The 15,150-nt window shown below is 39.6% G+C and overlaps 1 protein-coding gene across 7 annotated transcripts in view; it reads right to left on the reverse strand.

Annotated features, from left to right (window-relative positions):
• Positions 1-15,150, reverse strand: part of LOC131240934 (probable LRR receptor-like serine/threonine-protein kinase At1g53420) — a 59,643-nt gene that overhangs the window by 28,640 nt on the left and 15,853 nt on the right. For 4 of the 7 annotated variants that reach the window (XM_058239490.1, XM_058239486.1, XM_058239492.1 and 1 more), the window contains exons 6-13: positions 14,758-14,829; positions 14,554-14,625; positions 14,366-14,437; positions 14,199-14,270; positions 14,046-14,117; positions 13,880-13,951; positions 12,359-12,430; positions 12,182-12,253 (exon numbers count right to left, since the gene is read on the reverse strand). In XM_058239490.1, the coding sequence (XP_058095473.1) occupies positions 12,182-12,253; positions 12,359-12,430; positions 13,880-13,951; positions 14,046-14,117; positions 14,199-14,270; positions 14,366-14,437; positions 14,554-14,625; positions 14,758-14,829 (576 nt within the window). The remainder of the gene's footprint in view (positions 1-12,181; positions 12,254-12,358; positions 12,431-13,879; positions 13,952-14,045; positions 14,118-14,198; positions 14,271-14,365; positions 14,438-14,553; positions 14,626-14,757; positions 14,830-15,150) is intronic. The other 3 variants (XM_058239488.1, XM_058239487.1, XM_058239489.1) reach the window with 3 other exon arrangements.

Below are 15,150 nucleotides of genomic sequence, written 5' to 3' on the forward strand. Positions count from 1 at the left end.
TTTTTTTTTAGTTCGTTGCATTAGATTCCAATTGATTGTATCCAATTGGAGGAATCCAAATATGGTGTATAAACAGAACTACTTTTGATTATTCTGATGCAACGGCTAGTACGAAATAGCATTGATAGCCTCTACTCATGTCCTAGCTCGTCTGAGAGCTAGATTCGCCTCAATTGCTTGTCTCTTGCCTTCAACTCTACTCAAGTTAGCTTCAGCTATTTCAAGAGTTCGCTGAGCTTCTTGTGGATCAATGTCATTACCCTTCTCCGTATCATTTACTAAAATGGTGATCTCATTATTACCTATTCTAGCGGAACCACCCATTAGAGCCATCGTTAACCATTGGTCGTTGAGGCGTATTCTCAAAATACCTATATCTACGGCTGTGGCAATAGGGGAGTGATTTGGTAATACGCCAATTTGGCCACTATTAGTAAATAAAATAATTTCTTTCACTTCTGAATCCCAAATAATTCAATTAGGGGTCAGTACACAGATTTAAAAACATTTCTTCAATTTGCTCTCCACTTCCAAGTTCATAGCCTTCGCGGTAGCTTCATCGATGTTACCTACCAAATAAAAAGCCTGCTCGAATTGCCTTGTGATCTTCAACCAATTATGTGCTTCAATATAATTTACCTAGTCATTATCTACAGAATGCTTTGATTAGGACCAAGTCAACTACACCAAAATTGCTGTTTAGGAATAGTCTAATCTTTGGTTTAGAAATGGTTTTAAGTCGTTCCTAATTGGGGTCAGTTTTTAGTCGTTCCTACTTCTCGAACGAGCCCTACACCCACCTTGTATGGGGCCCACTGTGATGTAAGGGATTTATCCACGCCGTTCATCCCTTTTCTCACATCATTTTATGGGATGATCTAAAAAATGATGCAAAGCTAAGACTTAAGTGGATCACAAAGTGAGGATTAAGTGCCAACCATTAAAATCTTTTTGGGAGCTGTGAAAGTTTTGCATGTCTTGTGTCCTACTCCCGCCGGTCTCCAACTGAGAACGGGTTGGAGCTCTGAGTGGCCACCATGATGTACAAGTTTTATTCATGAATGTGGCTACAATTCACGTTGTAAAGTAGACAATACTATGCATATTTTGGGTCTACCATATGCTGGTCATCATATGTGAGGCATAACTCATCTCATTCCCTCATAACCTAACTTTTCAATTAGGCCAACGTTAATTGCATGGGAAAGCAATTAAGCTATACATTATTTCAACTTTGAATAGTCTCGTCTTTAGTTTCTTATGACCAAAGGTAGATATCACATTTTATCACTCGTATCCTCATCCTCTATTCTTCACAATATAAGATTGTTCGCACATTGATTTGTGAACATCGATCATCTCAATTGTACCTCTCTTGTACATTTAGGGTTGGTCTACCCAAGAGAGTGGATGACCATCCTACAGACAACGATAAAGATATCCAAAGATCTCAAAGTAAATGCTGATGATCTACATATTTGGTTAAAAAATAGTGCTCAAGATAATCATTTATTAAGGAGAGAGAAAAGGTACATTGTAAATTATAGAAGTGTACGACTACATTGCTCAAGCTCTTCTCAATCCCCCTTCATGCCCCGAGGGGAGCTTGTCCTTGACCGCACTAGAATTGGAACCGTTAGAGAATCCTAACTCTCCCTTTCCGGATTGCGTAGCATCTTTCTTGCTCTAGGGAAAATTAGAGCATCCTTTATTCTTGCAGATTTCTGTCTGCATGAGAATTTCTCAGCCTTGCTCGCTTTTTATTTTGGGTGGATTTTACTTCTTTTTGCTTTTCTCCATTCCCTGTTTTTCTGAATAGCCGATATGATAGGTGAGGCTTGATGTTTTGTGTGGCGCCCACCCAAAAGCCTCATTTGTTAAAAAGAAAAAAAAAAAGCCTAGAGAGCTCAATCATGATTTTTTTTTAAAAAAAAAAGCTCTTCTCAATCCCATCTACCTAATGGAACTTGGAACAAGTCTCTAGCTATAGGTTTCATCGTGAGATCCAATATCTCTTTGGTGTTAATGTAGCTGAAGAGAACCTTTTTATCTCTCACTTGTTTACGAATGTAATGATACTTAATCTCGGTGTAACTTTTGGTGGTACTTGGGGTTGTTTGCTAAGTAAATGGCAAAAGTGTTGTCGATCCTCAATGAATCGGGTTTATGGATACTCGGTACAACCACTAAACTTTAGAAGAATCTTTAGACCCATATACACTCCTGAATAGTAGCACTGCATGCAATGTACTCGGCTTTTATGGATGAAAGGGTTGTGTCTGTTTGTCTCTTGCTTGACCATGAAATGACACCTCTTCCAAGCAAAAATACACAGCTTTAAAATGATTTTCCCTCATCGGGTCATTACTCCAAGCCATATTTGAAAATCCTTGAAGCTTAAGATTTGTGCCCCCATAATATGAAGTCCTTGGTTCCTCAAAGATTGCAAAATATACACTGATGGCTTGCCAATTAGAATATCCCAAGTCCTTTGGTTATGGCCAACTATAACTATATAAATAATATCTAGTCTACTGCAAAGCATGGCATGCATTAAGTTACCTACTATAATTGCATAGATTATTTAGGACAGTCAATTTCTTAGAATCAGTCTAGTGACACGACTTCCTGTCTAGCTTAGTAATCTTCTCCATAGATTCAATATGTAGGTAACTTAGGACAAGCCCAAGAACCTCTTACAATGGTCCTTAACGATCTTCACCTCGAGGATAAAGTTAATTTTATCAATATCTTTTATTTCAAAGTTCGAGAAAAGCCAATCTTTAGTTGTCATCAACGATTGCATATCATTACTAGCTACAAAGATGACACCTACATAAAGAGTTAATATTAGAAGAGATCTTTCAAACTACTTCACGCATACATAATGTTCTTCTTTGCTCATTATGAATCCGAAGGTGGTGATGTCTAAGTGTAATTTCATGTACCATTGCCTTGAAGATTGGTTCAGCTTATAGATGGATCATAATAACCTATAAACTTTCTTTGAAAATTTTATGCACATATCTGATGGTATGTTGCATGTATATTTCCCAATCCATATCACCATTTATGAATATAGTCTTTGTATCCGTCTGATACAACCTTAGATCTAAACTTGCAACAATGTACAAGATTATGCAAATTAAGAAATTTTTTGCAAATGGGTAAAAAAAATCTCATCATAATCAACACCTTTAATTTGTGTGAAATCTTTAAAAAGTAATCATGCTTTGTACTTGTCCCTCGTACCATTTGTCTTTCTCTTGGTTTTGAGTCCCCATTATTTCCCTATCACTTCACGATTGGGTGACAGGTTTTGAGTACCCATTTATTCCCTATCACTTTACAATTGGGTGACAGATATATAAGTTTCCAAAATTGATTTTCCTTCATGAATGCGATCTCTTTATTCATGATAGCTACCAGTCAATCAAATTTAGAAAAAAAGATAATGCATCATTATAAGAATCAGGTTCATTATTGTCAATCACAACTTAAAGAGTATGCGTCACCCTGATTTAGAAGTATCATGGGAGAATTAATCCTCTTTCGCTTCAACGCAATTCATAAGCATACTAAAGTGTACTCCCACTATTCTAATGAATAATGGGAGAATCTCCATTGTGAGAATCAAAGGTCTCATTCTCTTGAGATGTGTTGGGAATTTCAGAAAGTTTTATATTAACTTTTTTGCTTTTTTCGAAGGGGTATTTGTCTTCAATGAAGGTCATGTTCTAAGATTCTATCTTAGTCCACCTCCATGGTCCTCATGAAGTAGAACGTATTCCTTTGAGTACTAGGGTACCTAATGAATACACATTTAATGATTTCACTATCAAGTTTACCTCCTAAGAGTGGGCAACAAAACATATCTTAGAGATCCTTAAGGGCGTGGTCGGTTAGAGAAGGAATCCTCCTATTCCAAATCTCATATAGTGTCTTGGAAATGGATTTATATGACTTTGTTAAGAACATAGGTGGTTGTGAACAACACCTCCCCAAAATGTGGGAGAGACATTGGCATGTACCATAATCGTATGTCCAATAGTATCCTACTTCTTCTCTTTGCATCTCCATTTTATTATAGAGGATAAGCCATGGTATACTGTTGGATAATGCCAATACTTTCATAGTATGATTTGAATGTTTCAGACATATACTCGCCACTTCTATTAGATTTAAGGATTTAGATCTTTTTCTCTAGTTGATTTTTAATTTCAACTTTGTATGTAAGAAAACATTCAAGGGCCACAATTTGTGTGAGATGAGATATATCATATATGCATATATTTGTAGTGCAAAAATTTGAATCAATTTCTAGCATGTACATTTAGGGGTCCATAGATATCATAATGGATTATATTTAATGGATACTTAGACCTACTTGATTTGGGAAATAGTTTCTTAGAATTTTTCTCGGACACACAATGTTTATAAAATGACAAATCAATTCTAGATAAAGAGCCTAATAGAGTCGAATGAGCAAGTCTTATCATATGGTTCTTTCTAATATGCCTTAACCTCACGTGTTATTTTACGGATTCAAATACAATTGATTCATTCAACATATTAAATAAAGTAAGAAATGCATCATCACTATCTGTGGTTAGAATAATGAATATGATGTTAAATTTCTCTATGCATAAATGCAATTATTAAGTCTAGAAAGTACTTTAGTTTTGGAAAAATGAATATCAAAACCATCTTTTAACAAATTAAAAACAAAGATCAAACTCCTGTATATATCTAATGATTAAAGAGTATTATGAATGACTATTATTCACTCGATGTGTATGAAGATGATCAATGTCAATCCCTAACACATCTTCAGTGGCAGTGTTCCCTATGTACACCTTGTAGCTTCCAGTGGCTATAGGATGAAATTTTTCGAGTCTTCTACAATTTCCTGTCACATGCTTTGTTGTGCTTGAATTCAAAATTTACTTATTAGATTGAGTATCAATGAAAGGATTTCAGAACAAACGCCTACAAATAAAGTATTGGGTGATAGAGATTACTATCCTTCTGTTGGTGCATTGAAAAGCATGATAGCCAATACTTTTGTAAACAAAGTAGATGACATTAGATGTCTTTCGCTTTTTCGTTCCTTTCCCCTTAGGATTAGGAAGAGGTGTTGTGGGCTTCTACTCTTAATTGCTTTTCTTCACTTTCTTGTAACTTTTAGATCATCTCCTAGGAATCTTAGGATTGTGGGTCTTTGTTGTAAGGGACTTGTTTTTACTTGGCTGAATGACATTTATTTGACCTCATGTACCAAGTGGCCACAAAAGTCTGAAAGTTGTGATAGAATAACATGGTCAAAATCCTTTTAATAGGAGCTCACGACTCAGGTACAAAATCTTCATTTAGCAACTGATCTACCCCTCCCACCTCTCCTCAGCCTGACTATAAAATTGATAGACACCATACTAAAATCCAAAGCTAGTTTGAGAAGTTCCCCATGACCTTTGGGAGATTTTGGATTTGATCTATAAATCTCAGACACATATTACGGTACCCCAATCTTTAACAAATTGAAAGAGCATAATAATCTTCAATATAATCCCCAAAGGTAACCCCCACCAACCTACTCACTTAATGCATCGCAACCCTCAACCACCTTTCTTTTGGGCAGATTCGGGTTGAGCGACAACCATATCTACCATGGTAGACTAAGAGTCCTCAATAGAATCTACGAAGTCAAGGTCTTCCTTGATCCTTAGATCCATCTAGAGAGCCCTATGCATCTTTGAACTCCTCTTGCATATCAACTAACAAGTTTGAGATAACTTCCAAGGGGGTTGTTGTCACGCCCCAAACTCAGAAACCGAGCTCATAAAATTCCCGATTGTCCAATCCGGTGCCGACAGCCTCCGTAGTACCCCATTCTCGGCACCCAGTGCCTATACGCTAGATTCCGATCCTGGGATCCTACAAGGAGGATTTTCCAACATACATTTATCTCGTAAGAAGCATAACCACACGTTTACCCAAATCACAAAGGCAACGTCATCATCACATATCCACTAATATAAACATTTGAATACAGTGCTAAAAGGGAAATACGTATATCAATAATCAAAGCTCTAAAAGATGGCTGCATGCTCCAAGCTCAACGAGGGTGGTGTAAGTGTGTGCACAAGGTAAGTGCCAAGTATTCAATACAATGTCATAATCAACAATATCAGAAATACTGGCAAGATCATGAATCACACGATATCGAAGTACGCAATACAAATCAGCAATGTAAATGAGGAGTCATAAAGAGCCAAATACCAGATGCCAAGGATGCAATGCAATATACAATTCCTAGTGAGTTCACGAATACCGTCAGCCGTATCTAGGCCATATAAATGCAGAAACATAGTAACTCAAAATGCTAAATGTTGCGAATGCAATGCAATATGCGGTGCGAATGAAATGATTAAGCTGGAGTGAAGTCGAGATGATAGTACGTAGTATCACAGGCTATGGGGTCCATCACAAGGGACTTCTATCCAAATCAGTCTCATACCTAATTTAGATAGTTAGACTCAATGTGGTAAACTCTTGATCTCAGGTTAATCGCACGGCCCAACCGAAATCTTGGCCATTACGAAGGTACACGTAACAAATAGTTGCGCACCACCAGCCCGAGTGATAGTGAATGAATGAGTAAGATGCTGAGTATACAACTCCTACTCAATAAGTCCACATATCAACACCGTACATCTCTGGGATCATCACCGGGGTCTAGTACACTCTACATGCAATCGCCGCCCACTGGACGTGCAACCATGCAAGTGGAAGAGACCTCACTATCCGCCTGGCCAGTAGTCAGCCAATATCTACCAAGCACGTCGATAGCGGACCCAATCATGAGCTGGTCAAACTCAGCCTAGCTATGCCCACTACCCTCGGGCGGGTAAGGCCACCACCCCTTCCCAACCGACCATGACACAGTGGGAGATGTGGCCTGCTGGTATTCGGCACTCGGGCGCTCATGTATCCACTCGGTCTCAACGTTGGAGCATCTCCTGGCCTCCGAGGTTTAGGGATTTTCACCCAGGGCCATCTATGGCAGCCCGATGCTAGTAATAGATTTCTAGTGTCCCATCTAACCATCCACAATATGCCTGTGGAGGTTACGGCCCTGATTTTGCTAGGATGTACAGTAATCATAACACACAATGCAAGATGCATGAGTCATACAATCTAGTCATGCATCAATCCTACGCATACCGTGCGCTCATGTGAGACAATCTCTGCCTATCAGGGAGTCTCATAACAACCTGCCCAATGACATATGCAATAGTCAACCAAATCTCATAACAAACATGCAGATGATGCATATAGGCATGTATCATGATGCTATGCTGTCACATACTCGTAAGTGGTATTGATAACCAACATCAATAATCGGCCTAAAAAAAGAGCCTAAGGGAAGGTCATAATGTGGACATTTAACCATCATTGTCCATCAATGTGAACATTTAACCAACATCACTCCCAAGGAGTGACCCTCATAGGACCAAACATATAGTGGGCCCATGGCCTTACACAAAGGCCTAATATACATCACGATGGGCCTCATTACCTACACCTCTCATACATCACATTGGGCCGCATCACATGAGCCTAATACACATCGCAATGGGCCACAACCCATGGGCCTCAATACATTGCAAGTGGGCCTCAAATATACATCACTATGGGCCTCAAATACAACTCAATGGGTCACGCCAAAAAGGGCCATAAATACACAATAGGTGGACCGCACCAATGAGTCTCATATACATCAAGTGGGCCACATCTTATGGGCCGAAAATATATCATAATGGGCCACGTCCCATGGGCCACAAACATATCATGGTAAGCCTCAGCAAATGGGTCATAAATACATCAATGTGGGTTACATCACATGGGCCGCACCAATGGGCCTAATACACATCACAATGGGCCGCATGACATGGGCCTAATACACAACCCATGGGCCTCAATACACAACAGGTGGGCCCCATCACATGGGCCTAATATACATAACAGGTGGGCCTCGCATATGCAGCAAATGGGCCCCACCAGATGGGCAACGTGGGTACAACATACATTGCGGTGGAGCCCACGGCACCGCCCAAACATGTCCAACACCGTCCAGATCATCTGGACGGTGTGGATGAAACAAATACATCACAGTGGAGTCCAACTGATGGACGGTGCAACTATAATACGTATACCAAGGTGGGGGCCACGTCCAGAAAATGGATGAACGGCGCAGTTGAAACACATACAGCATGGTGTGTGTCACACAGCACCGTCTAGATAGACGGTGCAGATATAGAATATATACATCAAAGGGGTCCCGCCTATCCAGCAAAACAGACAGCGGTGTGGCTATAGAATACGTATATCAAGGTGGGCCACATCCACTGCCAAAATAGATGGACGGTTGGTATATAACCCATACATCAGATGGCCCACATAACTTGCTGACGTCAGTCAGTAGTGGGACCCACCATCCTGGTAGATGGAGCGCGTGAATATAGAATACATATACCAATGTGGGTCCCGCACAGATGGACCACGTAGATATAAAACATACATCATAGTGGTCCACACATGTGGGGTGTGGATCCAAAACATACATCAAGGTGGGGGTCCCACCGTCCAGGCAACATACATCAAGGTGGGGGCCCCACCGTCCAGTAGCCTAGATGGTGCTGGACACACGTGTAGGGTGGGACCCCCTGCAGATGGACGGCATGGTTGGAATACATACATCAGGGCCCCACCGTCCACTGCTGGACGGTGGGATGCAATACATACCTCCAGGTGGGCCACGTGGGTGGGGTCCACATCCCAGCAAGGGACGGACGGTTAGGATAAAACCCATACCTCATGGTGGCCCACAGACTTGCTGACATTGATGTAGTGGGACCCACCGTCCCAGCTCCGCTGGACGGACAGCTGGATAAAACCCTTACATCACATGGGTCCCATAGCAAGGATAGAACACATATATCATAGGACTGGACGGTGGATGGATGGTGTGGAAATCACACTTACCTCGTGATCAGTGCCCACAAAACTTGTTGTGGCAATACAGCAACAATTGTTGTTGGCCTACTATCCAGATGATGGACAACTGGGATCAACAGATACATCATGGTGGCCCCTACGTGCTGCACTCAGCACGTTATCAAGGTGGGCCCCACGTCCCATGCATGGATGGGGTGGATAACATATAAACATCAAAGTGCGTCCCATATGGATGGGGTCCACCGTCAGATGGACGGTGTTGATAAAACCCATACATCAATGGTCGGCCCTACCCAGCATGTCCAAATGGACGGCCGGATGGCATGGATATATCACAGTGGGCCACACAATCATCACACAAAAAAAGGAGAGAGAGAGAGAGAGAGAAATCGGATGGTGGAGGAAACCCGCCACTATGGGCCCCTCTATACAATGCATACATCGAGTGGGTCCCACCATATGTGGACCCTCAAATCATAAAATCCAAACAAAATCACCCACCATTTTCGTTTCTTCTTGGTCCGATGAAATCCCAACTCCTCAACTTCGACTTTAACGGAGAGTGATGGAGATTAGACGGTTGGATGGTGGAGATGGGAGGTAGGAAGGTGGGCCACACAAAGCTCTCTCATGGAGCTTGGTCGTTGGAGTTTTCTCCTCTCCTTGGGTTTGCTTGAAAATGGAGAGAGAGAATGAGAGAGAGAGAGGTGATGGGAGAGAAGTGATGGGAGAGGGATAGTGAGTGATGGTGGGTGTACTTGATGGGTGGAGAGAGAGAGAGAGAGTTGACTTTAGGGGTTGCTTGGGGATGGGGCATGTACTTGACATGTGAGGTGATGTGTACTTGATGGATGGGATTGATGGGATTAATATGACGTTCTCTCAGGTTTTGCAAATGCACGGCGTTTTCCTCGAATTGAACGTGGGCCCACATCTCCAGGCTCGGGTATCGCCTCGGCGCCCGAGACGCGGCATCGAAACCACGGCGACAGCACGGTCGTAAGGGTACAAGTTTCGGGTCGAGCCGACTCTGGAATACGGGATACGACTCAGGGTCACGCGCAACTGCCGGTTATATATCGCGGGTCGCCGAAATTCGATCGGGAGGACCGCAGAAGCCTATGGAACAGTACGGGCTAGGATATGGGTCTCACAGCTGCTATCAATGTCCTAGTAGAGTTGATAAAAGGTTCAGCCAAGGTCCCTTCCTCTCCTTCTTCCATCTCTTTTGGTAAAAGAAGTGATGAGCAACCATCTTCCTCGGGCTAAGTAAACGTCCTCAGAGATTCGGGTTGAAACAGTTCGCTTAGAGACAAAAAACTTGAATAAGTATGTCCGTGCGTGCATGCGTTGGGGCACACACACCCCAACACGTGTGCCCCAACAATCCTGCCACGTGTCATGATCACAAATGAAGGAAGAGATTGAATTGTCATCCGATTTTCAAAGTATTAGTATCACTACAAGTTTTGCTCGTCGAGGATATGGAAACAATATCGATATTGTTGATAATATTTTTTATAATTGAAAATTTGGGGAAATATGGGGAAAATGGTGGAATTTTTTTAGTTAATCTTTGGGAGATGTTAAAATACACATATTTGCATATTTATGAATAAAAAATTGCAAAAAGAATGCATACATAGTAAGTTTTCATTTAATGGGGAATTAAAAGCATCTACTATTATAAGAAATCAGTCCAACCATCCCATCAATCCAATCTATCCATCCAAAATCCATCAAACCATCCAACCTTCTATCCAACGCATTCATTAATATTTCAAAATATTGACAACACAATATTTCGCTAAGAATTCATCAACAACATGAAAGGAAATGAAAGATTGTGGTCTCGATATTGTCCATATTGTGATAACGACAATAATGTGATATTATTGTCAATAATTTCAACACTACATACAACCATGCACCCATAAAAAAATTGAAAGGAATTTTTTTTAATAAACAAATATTTAGCGATATCGATACATTGGAGATATTATTAAAATATCGCCTATACACTGGCGATACAAGCAACACTTGGAATTTACACAGTTGAAAATATTGGTAATTCATTGGCGATATTGACACATTGGCAATATAAGCAACATCTTAGAAGTCAAAAATATTGTTGATACTTGATGATACATCACCGTTACCTGGAATTTATTTTTTTAATTTTATACTACTAGTGTTATTGATATCGTTATTGGAGTTATCGATATCGCCAAGCTGGAGATATGGATAATATCAGGGATATTTCGATAATATCGGTAATACTCCGAACAATGTCGTGCCGCCATCTCAACACTATCCACAGGATACGTGTTGTCTACTCGTGACCTTTGAACGTTGATACTGCCGCCCAAAACCTACCTCGAGTCCCAAGCCTTTTGCACCAGCATCTGAGCCAGCCCACGTGTACTAACACCACTACTTGTTGTAAAAAAAGGTTCTCGAACTGATAGATTTTCCTCTCGAACCTTATGTGTACTTATGATATTGTAATAAGGATATTTTTGGAATTTTAGGTTTTTCACTTGAGGTTGTAAAAGAAAAGGGTGGCAGGGACTTCCAAACCTAATCCCATCTTTTCTCCTCCTCTCTTCTTTCTACTTTTCTTCACTAAGCCATTCCACATTTAATACATCCATTATACAGTGCTACGAGATTAAGATTACACCAAGGAGTTTTTCCAAAAATCATTAGGTTTTGCCCTCCCAAGGTCACGATAAAGTTTTTATACACAATTTCCTATTCAAAGTAGGTTGGCATTCAATCCATTTTCAGATAATCTTTGTCCATTGGTGTTTACTTAAATATTTCATGTGAAAAAGAAAAGGAAAAAAAGAAAAGAAAAAAGAAGCATAAATGATAATTGTGCTGGTTGCTAATTCATTGTAATTTCATATTAGACACATTTTCTGCTCTGGCAAGGCAATTGGCATAAATTGGTAGTTTGCTACACTCAACATTTCTCTATAAGAGCCTAATATTTTGTGTGTGTGTGTGTGTGTATTTTTATTTTTTTTTGGGGGGGGGAGGGCATAGAGAGAGAGAGAGAGAGATTATATGCTAGGAGAAATTATATAAATATTAAAAGTGCATGCGAATGTGGTGAACAACAGCCTCAAGCATTTAAGAATCAAGAATAGACACGTACATGCTTGTACTTGGACCCAACTTCAACATCCAGTCAGGTATAGATCCACTTAGCAGGTTCCTTGTTAAGTACCTAATCAAAAGAAGCATCATCTACTCCTGAGATTGAGCATTGGTCTATTGTAATATAATACAAATAGTTGCAGTAAGAGTTATAGAAAAAAAGAAAATCACTTACACAAATTCCAGATAAAATGTATTAGGCGAGATGCTTGAAAGATTTCCAGTCAGTTTGTTAAAGCTAAGGTCTCTGCCATGAAAAAATCAGAAAAGGAGATAAGAATAGGGGTTTCTCTCAAAAGAAAATGTGCTAAGTCATTTTATTTTTTCATATTCTTAAAATGGTAAAGACTAGGGGAGAGGAAGAGACAAAAATACATAGAGTTGCTGTATTTTCTGGTTCTTCATAGCCATCTTCAAATCCCAATGATGTACGAGTGACATGAATGACGTCTTAGTGAGTCACTTTTTGGGCACCAAATCATGTCCTCGTGACAGACTTATTCCAGTTTGAAATCCTACTGAGCTCTAAAATGAGGCCAAGTGTTGGGATTTGGTCTACGGAATCACATAGATCTAGTTCTAGGATAACAATCCAAGAGCACCAAGCAAACAAAAAGGAACAAAGAGATTTAACATGGAAACTTTTGGGAAAAAACCACAGCACAAAGGACAAAAAATTCCACTATAAAAGCACAGATTACAAAGATAGAGGACTTACCCGGCTTGAGTAATCCTCAAACCTCTCCTTTTCTCCACCCCTTGAAACCCTAGAACCTTTTAGAAATACTTAGAACCCCTTAGAATACCCTCCCAGTCCGTATACAGCCCTATTTATAGTTTTGGAAACAAGTATAAGCGGAATAGGAAACAAAAAATCGCAGAATCTGCGTTTCTGCAAACGAATCTGCATAAACCTTCGATCACATCGAACTCGAAGAAGGACCAAAATTGTCTAGCGACCAGGGCTGAAAAATGCGGAAAAATTCGATTTCATCGAGTTTGCTTCGATGTCATCGAGCTGGCTTCGATGACATCAAAGCTAGTTTGATGTCATCGAACCAGCATATATACAGATTTAAGACATCTGTCAGTAACACCAAGATCATGCAATTCTAACATGAATTTTGAGTGAATTACAAACTATTGTTGTGATGGGAATTGGGGATGTCTTAGTCATTTTTAATAATTCATTAAAATGGATGGTTATGTTAGATATAGCAAATGGTTGGGATTAAGTTAGAGTTTTTTTTCTTTGACTTGTAAAGACTATTTTATGAATGATTGAATGACACTAGAGTTTCTATGCATAAAGAGAGATCCTTTTGCTTGAGGGAGCCTTTCCTCAAAAAACGATTGGTTGTGATGCTCAATTCGCACCTGGTTTGATGCTATGCTCATAAAAGGTATGATGCTTTGCATTTGCATTGCCTTGCTTGACAGTGTGATGCTTTTCAACTTGTGCTGTAAGATTCAAACTCACCAATCCAATTGCTTATTTTAAAAATTATTGCATTTATCTATTCCAAAATACATTGCGATTGAGTTTGTGAGCTGATCGTGACCACAACAGGCACCATCCTGAATCAATCTTCTTCCTTCAAGAGTCTCTGAACTATAGAAGTATACTGCTCTAGTAAGACAAGGTGAAATCCAACATCTCTGATAAATTTTGGTCTTACTAAAAGAATCGGCTTACAATTTTCTCAAGCTCGGTAACTGCCAAATATATGAAGGGATCACATCTGAAATATTACAGTTGCGCAGTGTCCTGCAACAGAACTAAAAGTAAGCTCTGCAATAGTACCAGATAATGGGAATTGGTATTACTTTCAGAGAATGAAAATGATAAGCACTCAACTTACAATGTTTTTAGTCTCATCATTTTATTCAACTGCGGAAAAGCCACCCCAGTCCCATTTATGTCACCGATCCTCCTGAATATTAAGCATTCCATTCATTTTTTGCCAAGTGACACAAAACAACTAACAATATGAACTCAACAAAATCTTACTTACAGATTAGTTAATTCTCCAAGCTGAGAAATGCCGGGAGGAATTGGCCCTTTTAAACCACTTCCTATCATTTCTCTGTCAATGACAATATAAATGAAATATGATAAGGAATAAGTTTAAGAATTCTATCATTTAAAAACTCATGTATTGAGAAGAACGGAAATGCTTACAATCTGGTGAGGTTAGTCCAGCTCTGAATAAAATCAGGTATCATTCCATTCATGCGGTTATCATTTATCCTACTGCATTGTGAAAAAAAGAAAAGAAAAAGAAACAAAAATAAGCATTCTAGTGTTGACTCTTGAGCAATTGATGAACTTTGTACATGTAAGAGGAAAAATAAAGTTAAATCTCCTACAAATCGTGCATCTTAGCAAGCTTAGCAAATGTCGTTGGCAGCTCCCCAGTGAACTCATTTGAAGAAAATTGCCTTCAATTGTTAAAAGAAAAAAAGGAAAAAAGGAAGAAGAGGAAGAAGTCAATCAGTCAAATTAAGTGAAGTTTCCAACAACATGGCAACTCGAGAAAGACCCAAAAGCCAATATAATGAAGAAAGTATTACACTTTCTCTAAGTTGGTCAGATTCCCAAGCTCTTGTGGCAGATGTCCAGAAAACTGGTTGGCTTCAAGGATCCTGAAAATTCAATTCCTATCAGCATCACGCAGAAAGAGGCCACATGTAATTTACAAAAGAGAAATCAGATGAGGTCATCTTGAGTTTCATAATTGAAGTTTGGGATTTAGGGTGGTAGAAAAAAATAAAAGGCAGGGAGGGAGGATCAAATTTTTGGAGTTACAAACACAATACAAAGAGGTTGACTTTTAATGTTTTCTCCCTCTACAAGCATTCATTTTCTCTCTAAGAAATAACCCAAAATTTTAATTCACAGACCACGGGTCAAACCAAATGGCATCTATATATGTATATGCATATTTGCTTTCTTAGAAGTCAATA

Source organism: Magnolia sinica, chromosome 3 (genome assembly GCF_029962835.1).
Source record: "Magnolia sinica isolate HGM2019 chromosome 3, MsV1, whole genome shotgun sequence".
NCBI classification, from domain to species: Eukaryota; Viridiplantae; Streptophyta; class Magnoliopsida; order Magnoliales; family Magnoliaceae; genus Magnolia; species Magnolia sinica.